We start from the raw sequence: 6,852 nt of genomic DNA, 5'->3' as shown, positions 1-6,852 counted from the left end.
ATCCCTGTTGGGCCTGGACCCAGCTGCTACCCAGCTGCATCTGCTGCTCCCGAAGGAAGGATGTATCAGAGCACAATGATTTGTTTTTATTGGGAATATTTGCTTCCTGCCACCAGGATGCATGTGCAGCAGCAGTGAAATGTACAGGGGTTCAGGACCTTGTGCACCATGTGAGGCAGAAAAGGCTTGTGAAGAGAGGTCTGTGTTAGCCAGACATCTGTCGAGGCTGCATCAATGAGAAATGGCCAAAAACAAGTCCTGCCCACCTTCCCCACACGTGATGGGACCTGCAGCCCCCTGCTCCAAACCTCACCAAACAGCTCATCTCGAAGGCACATCTGCACTGGAGTCAGGAGTTACTGGTACAGAAGCTGCTCCCCAAACCAGGCAAGGGCTCAGAGCATCAGTCTGAGCTGGCGTTTCACCTTGTGCACGCAGCTGCTCAGTGAGGGAACAGCATCTCTGATGGCAGCAGGGTTAAGGGAACAGCCTTAGTGCTTAGGACAGGTGGAAGAGGAATTTATTTTCTGCTCATTCTGGTCTCCCCCTGTGATCTCAGTACAACTCTGCATTGCCCTCAGAGGAAAAGACACTGAACAGCAGAGCCTTCCTCCTGCCTTGTTCTCCATCAGGGTGCTCCATCTCATGCTGCTGTCACCTGGACCAGCTCTTGGCATTTTGGGCCATGGCAGAGGAGCCCACAGGGATTCGTCATCCTGCAACACCCTGGTCCCAGCCTCTCCAACACGACGGCTTTCGGGCGACACTGCAGAGCAGCGATGTTCTCCCGTGGAGGGGTTCAAAGCCGCTCTGCTCATTTCCAGAGCATTCTGCAAACACTAACCCAGGCTGTGCACAGCTCGTGGCAGTGGACAGCAGGAAACAGCTGAAAGAAAACACCCCCAAAGCGGTCACGGCACATTCCCCAAATAGCAACAGCCTTTCTGCGGCCAGAGAAAGGCTACAAACAGAGCGGGAGAAATTAGGTCTGCTGCCCTGGAAGCGTTTTGAGGCATCAGCAGCATGTGAGCGCAGATACCACCCTGGGGAGAAAGTTCTGTCTGAAAACTGCACAGCCCTTGTTTGGTGTGAGCATCTCGGCATCTCCAGAGGTCCCAGAGCTCTGTGTCTGGCTCTCTACAGGGTAAGCGATTCCTGTTGTCCCTCTGCATCCTGCCACGGCGAGACTGAGATGAAAAAGCCATGGCTGCTGCTGGCCAGAAGGTCCCAAACGCCATCCGTGGGGTGTCCTGGCTGGGACAGGCTCCTGTCTGCAGCGAGGGTCCTCAGCAGGGAGCTGCATCCCGTGGTGTGGGATGAGGTGGTGCTGGGAGCACTGAATACTTCGGTGGCTTCACAGTGTCACTCAGAATTTCAACTCCCATGTTACGCTGCCTGGCAGGCACCTGCCTCCTGTGTTCCCCACTAGAGAGGGAACCTAAGGGACACCCCTTCCCCACAAACCCACAGGGCTGGGCAGAAGAGTGGCTGTTTTATAATCCCCTCTGCTTCCACCCATGTCTGCTAACCAAGAGACTTCATGGGACCCTCTTGACTTTCCCTTTCTGATTCATGGGATATTTGTGACCAAGGGGAAGGGGTACATCTTCCCTTTCCCAGTTTCGAATGCAGTTGGGTCAGAAAAAACTATCCTTTAATTAACCCCTTCCTTGAGGGGCAGTCAGGGGGCTTTTCCCCTTCCACCTCTAGCAGGGTTGAGAAAAGCCTGCCTCTGCATCCCCTTCTTGCTCCACGGGCAGATGTGCCCCTTCTCTCTGGTGACTTCCCTGCCCAATTCCAACAGCAAGGGGACTTTATCAAGGCTGCACTGAGCAACCTTGGAGTGCAGATGTCCTCCTTGTCAATATACCACATACACACACACACGCACACTCACACTCGCACACAGACCACCCAGTCCAGCCAGGGAAACCAGCAGAGCGCAGGACGAGGGGATTCAGATGGTCGCTCTCGCTGGGCATTACCAGTACGGGATGGTGGCCAGGAGGATCTGCAGAGCCATGGAGAAGCAGGGCAGCTGTGCCACGCTGTAGGCCACGGAGCGAGTGGGCGCCTTCAGCCGCAGGAGGTAGGCAATGGTGTGGATGATGCGCCCCACGCAGAAGATGAAGAAGTGGATCCTGGCCACTGTGGGACTGGGATCCAGCAGGGAGTAGATGGCTCCAAGGAAGAGGAAGGGAAAGATGTTCTCCATGTCATTGCGGTGGGCCCTGAAAAGGGAGATAAGGTTGCTTCTTCCCACCAGGCTTCCCTGCCATCTCCCATCCCTTCTGGACAGAGCATCCAGGCTGTGGTGGAGCTGGTCCTCTCCTCCATCAGATGGAGCAGATGCAGCCCCCAGAGGAGTCAGATCATGTGCAGGCAGTGGGATTTAACACCCAGTGTATCTCCCTGGGGATGCTGTGCTCCCAAAGCTTGCACTCCGTGACTGCGACACCTTTGCTGCGACAGATGACAGCGTGAGGGTTGGAGCTTTTAAATAAACAAAGCAAAACAAAGACCCTCCAAAGCTGTGAAAAGCTGAAAGCTGGTGCAGCGCCAGCGCGGCCTGGCCCCAGATGTGGCCACGTTACACAATGATGGGGAGGCTTCCAGAGGAGAAACTCCCAGGATGGGAGGGTTTGCAGCTTCACCCCTCTACGTAAGTGCATCCAAAAGGGACTGGGAAGGAGCAGCCTGAACATCCCCAGCACCCACACACTGCCAGCAGCACCTGCTTAATTGCACCATCATCAGGTCAGGGTGACTGCTGTGGCCTTGCAATGACACATTGACACACGCCTGCCTGGGTGTCACAGCATCACCTGCCACCACTCACCCCGCTACCGACACAGGATCCAATCATGCCATGAGCACAGGCCATATCCCTCCTGCCCCAGTACCATCCTGCAAAGGAGGAAAACTGGTCCCCAAAGCAGCAGGCTGTCCTCGCCCTCCCACCGCCTCTGCCTCCCCTTCTTTGGTTCCCCAAAGCAAAAGCTGCTTTCTGCAGCACAGAGCCCCATCCTGTGCTTCAATGGGGGCTCTCAGGTTGTGCTCTGGTCAGTGGGGACAGATCTGGGCTGGAGAGTGACCCAGGCACGAGGGTCAGTTGCTTTTCCCCTGTTATATCTGAAGGTTTGAGAGGCAGAGGTGAAGCCTTGGTAAGAACCACCCTTGCTTCCCCATTCCCGTGCCCCTGGACATTTACAAGTTCACAAAGCCCAGAGAAAATTGTAAGCACTTTTTTTCCCTGAAGCAAAGGCCAGGATCCCTGTGCTGCTCTTCTGTGCCAGCTGAGACGTGGCCGGAAAGTTTTAGGATGCTCGGTCACAGCTCATCAGTGCAGACACAGGCTGGGATAGACCTGACTGAAAACTGGCTTCGGAAAAGAGAGACGGTTGTGGTTTAAGCCCCCTCTCCTGCCCCTGGAGTCAGGTCTATGGTGCAGGAGATGTCCCTGTGTCCACCATAGCAACAGCCTCATCAAACACTGATTTCTTCAATTGTTGGCTGTGGCTCTGCTCCCCTCCTGGTAACATGTGAGAGGAAAACCCAACATCCCCCTTTTTCAGCAGAAATATCTTGGGTTTAATTTGGCTGTGAGCAGATCAGCAAGGACTGACCCCGAGTGTGTTAACTGCACAAGTCAGATCTGACTGCCCAGGTCTTTGCTGCAGCTCTGGTTATTTATTTTTATGAAAGTTTCTCTTTTCTGACTAATCAAAAGAGGATCATGATTATTATTACAACTATTTTCTTTTTCCTAGCAAGGGAACAGCTTGTTCCCCCTACTCCTCCCTCTGGAAGCCTGGGGATTAGGTAGCACTGGGTATTTTTTAAAGCAGATTTTGCAGGCAGCGAGAGGCAAACAGCACAGTCCCCCGCCTGCAGCAGACCTGGCAGCCGATGGCTCAGTGACAGCAGGGCATGGCTCCAGCCCCTTTTCCTGCACGTCACCAGCCCATGCAGTGACCCAGCCCTTGGGGCACCTTCTGGGTAAGGGGGACAGCAATGCAAGCCCAGGGCTGAATGCTTGATGCAGGATTTGGGCAATGAAGGAGATTAAAGTTATCACCATCATGCCCAGCCTCTTCCCAGATGTCCAAACAGGGCAGAATACAGCACTGGGACCAGTCACGCATGTCCCAGTCATGGCCTGGCTGTACCATCCAAGCTGTGCAGGGATCTGGAGGGGTTTGGGGTCTTTTCAGAGCAGGGTGGGTGTGGGTATGGGACGAGCTCCCAGGGGCTCACAGGACTTTGAGCATCTGGGATGGAGTTTAACTGTGTCGGAGTCAGACCCCAAACCTGGGTCCTTCCATGTGTCCTTGCTCCAGTGCACACCACGCTGCCATTAAATATTAAGCTGCCCCAGTGCACAGGATCCTGAAACCACACTCCAGGCATCCAACCCATCTGGGTAATTACTTACTTAATGAGCCCTTCAGCTTCCCTCTTTGCCTCTTTGCCAGCAGCTGCCAGGGCCTTCCCTGCGGTGCAGGGGCAATGCCAGCACCTGTGCGTACTCACCTGCGGCACCGCTCCACGTCGGGGTCCTCACGGTAGTACTGCAGCCCCCCATTGCGCAGAGCATCCTCCGGGTTTGCAAACGCCTGCAAGAGAGAGTCCCCAAAATATACGTGCTCGTAATGTTTTCAGGAGCTTCACAGGTAGAAGCTTTAAGACCGGTGGGGATTTCCTCCTGCCCAAGGAGATCTTTCAGCTCATTTCTCACCACCTGTCACAAAGATAAGAGTAACTGCACTTCCATGTGCACGGTCCTGGGGGTTAAACCCTGCACCTCCCGATGGGTTTTCCTTATCCTCTGAGAATCCCAACTCTGCCCACTGAGCAGGTCCCAAAACGGAGGCTTCAAGAGAGTTCTGGCCTCATCCCAGTCCACTTCTCCCAGTGAAACCCATTTAAAAGAGACTTTGCCAGATGAGATCATCGCTGGCATAGAGTGTGTAGACTGAATGTGGCATTCAAAAGATAACTGGGACTGGCAGATTAGTTCACCCTACCGAGAATAGAGTGTTCCATGGCTGGCTTTTTGGCAGTGATACCTTGTGATTGAAAGCAACCCTGGGGAAATTAGATCCTACACTAATAAACTTACAAATAAAAATGATTTATCTGAGCTCCCCACCTATGCTCAGAAGTGTTCCTCAGGGACCTGGGTACATGTGACAGCTTCACTTTGCAGCTGGAAAGAGCTCTGGCACTTTCTTTAATCCTGTAACAAGCCCTGACTGTTCCCATTCAGAAACACAAAGGGAGAAGCCAATTCACCCCTCACAAAGATGCTACAGCACAGGAGTATCCATCTCTGTATTCTATCTGACAGCAGAAATCCCTCCCTCCCATTTCATTGATGCAGTCAGAAACTTCTTAAATACTTTGAAACAGATTTTACAGACAGCTGAGTTTTGCCACAAGTTCAATTTGGGTTGTAGGCGATAAAAGGTGCAGTTAACCCCGTCTCCTGGTGGCAGCCAGAGCTCCCACTCTTCCCTGTATTTCCCCCCGTGTTCAGGAACCATTTCTTCCAGTTATTGCTTTTATTCCCCACGACTTTCTGCTCTCCTGGAACATTCACATAGCAGTTCAGCCTCCAAAAGCAGGAAAGCTTTCTGCTATGTTGCAAGAAAGAAAAACATTGCAATGATTTGTTCTTAAACCCTTCCCCCCCCCCTTTTCTTTCAGACATGGCAAATTAACTATAAACATTCTCTTTCCAGAAGCAGCTCACCTGCATGGCATTTTAGATCTGAAATTACTATTTATATTAGGTTTCAGAAATTACAAACAACAAGCTACAGATGGTAGAAACAAACTAAAAAAGCCAAAGAGAAGCGAGATAATTATCTGCTGCAGCTCTGAAACATGTTTTGCTTTCAACCTAAGTCAAGGAAAACTCAGCTTGCTTCAGGAAAACTTTGTTGGCCTTTACAGGAATAAATAAAAATAAAAGGAAAAAAGAAAAAACCCAAGCAAACAAACAACAACAACAACAAAAACCCCACAGAAATCCAAAGAAAAAGCCAGAAAGGAAACTGGAACTTACTTTCTTTCTGAGTCTCACTTGTCCCGTAATGATGGCAATGACGTACATTTTTAAAATCAAGATCGTGCTGTAGAACGTAAAGGACATAAACACCGTGTTTTCCATCATTTTGGGGGAAGGTGCCGCTCGGTCGCCTGCAGCACTCTCAGCCAGCGCAGGTCCTGCTTGGGCTGCGGGAGGGCTCTGCGGGAGAGGGGCAGGAACAGTCACTGTTAAAGACACCAGAAGTCATCGCTGTTTCTCCGGCGAAAGCTCACAGCCCCCGTAGACCCCTTTGAGCCGGACAGGAGTAAATGATGTGGCAGAGCTGTCGGTGAGCGACCCCCAGATGGGGACACAGCGCAGGCTGCCCACGGCTCCCTGCCGCCGGCTGCTTCTGCTCCTCACTCCCTGCCTCAACCACCTCCGTGGGATGCGATGCCCCAAACTGCTGGGACACAGTCCCCTCGACGGCGTGGGGGCCACAGCAACTCTTGCCTCCCTAAAACAGCCTCCCACGATCCCCCTGCTCCCCTCCTGTTTGTGTCCGGAGGGACGGAGCTGCACAGAGCATCCCTTGCCCAGCCGGGAACAGGAGCTGGTCTGCCCTGGGAAGAAGGAGTTAGGAAGAAGGTAGGCACCTACCTCAGCCGCATCCAGCACTGCGCTCCTGCGCTCCCTCCGTGCCCCATCCCACAGCCCACCCCTCCGTGGCAGCGCTCCCAGTACTCCCAGTCCCGCCCAGTGCGGGCTGAGCGCTCCCGTGGCAGAGGCAGCCTCCCTTATACAGCCACCTGCCAAGG

The 6,852-nt window shown here is 53.1% G+C and overlaps 1 protein-coding gene across 1 annotated transcript; it reads right to left on the bottom strand.

Moving 5' to 3' along the window:
- Positions 1-1,981: 1,981 nt before the first annotated feature.
- On the bottom strand, positions 1,982-6,181 carry PTGES (prostaglandin E synthase). Its single transcript, XM_010179599.1, has 3 exons — positions 6,071-6,181; positions 4,534-4,616; positions 1,982-2,231 (listed from the first exon to the last, which is right to left on the bottom strand). Exons 1-3 carry the CDS (start codon positions 6,176-6,178, stop codon positions 1,982-1,984), a joined length of 441 nt encoding a protein of 146 aa, XP_010177901.1. The 5' UTR covers positions 6,179-6,181.
- Positions 6,182-6,852: the final 671 nt, after the last annotated feature.

Source organism: Mesitornis unicolor, unplaced genomic scaffold, assembly GCF_000695765.1.
Source record: "Mesitornis unicolor isolate BGI_N332 unplaced genomic scaffold, ASM69576v1 scaffold2090, whole genome shotgun sequence".
NCBI classification, from domain to species: domain Eukaryota; kingdom Metazoa; phylum Chordata; class Aves; order Mesitornithiformes; family Mesitornithidae; genus Mesitornis; species Mesitornis unicolor.
Note: the sequence above shows the minus strand (reverse complement) of the source record. Positions and strands in the feature narration are given on the sequence as shown.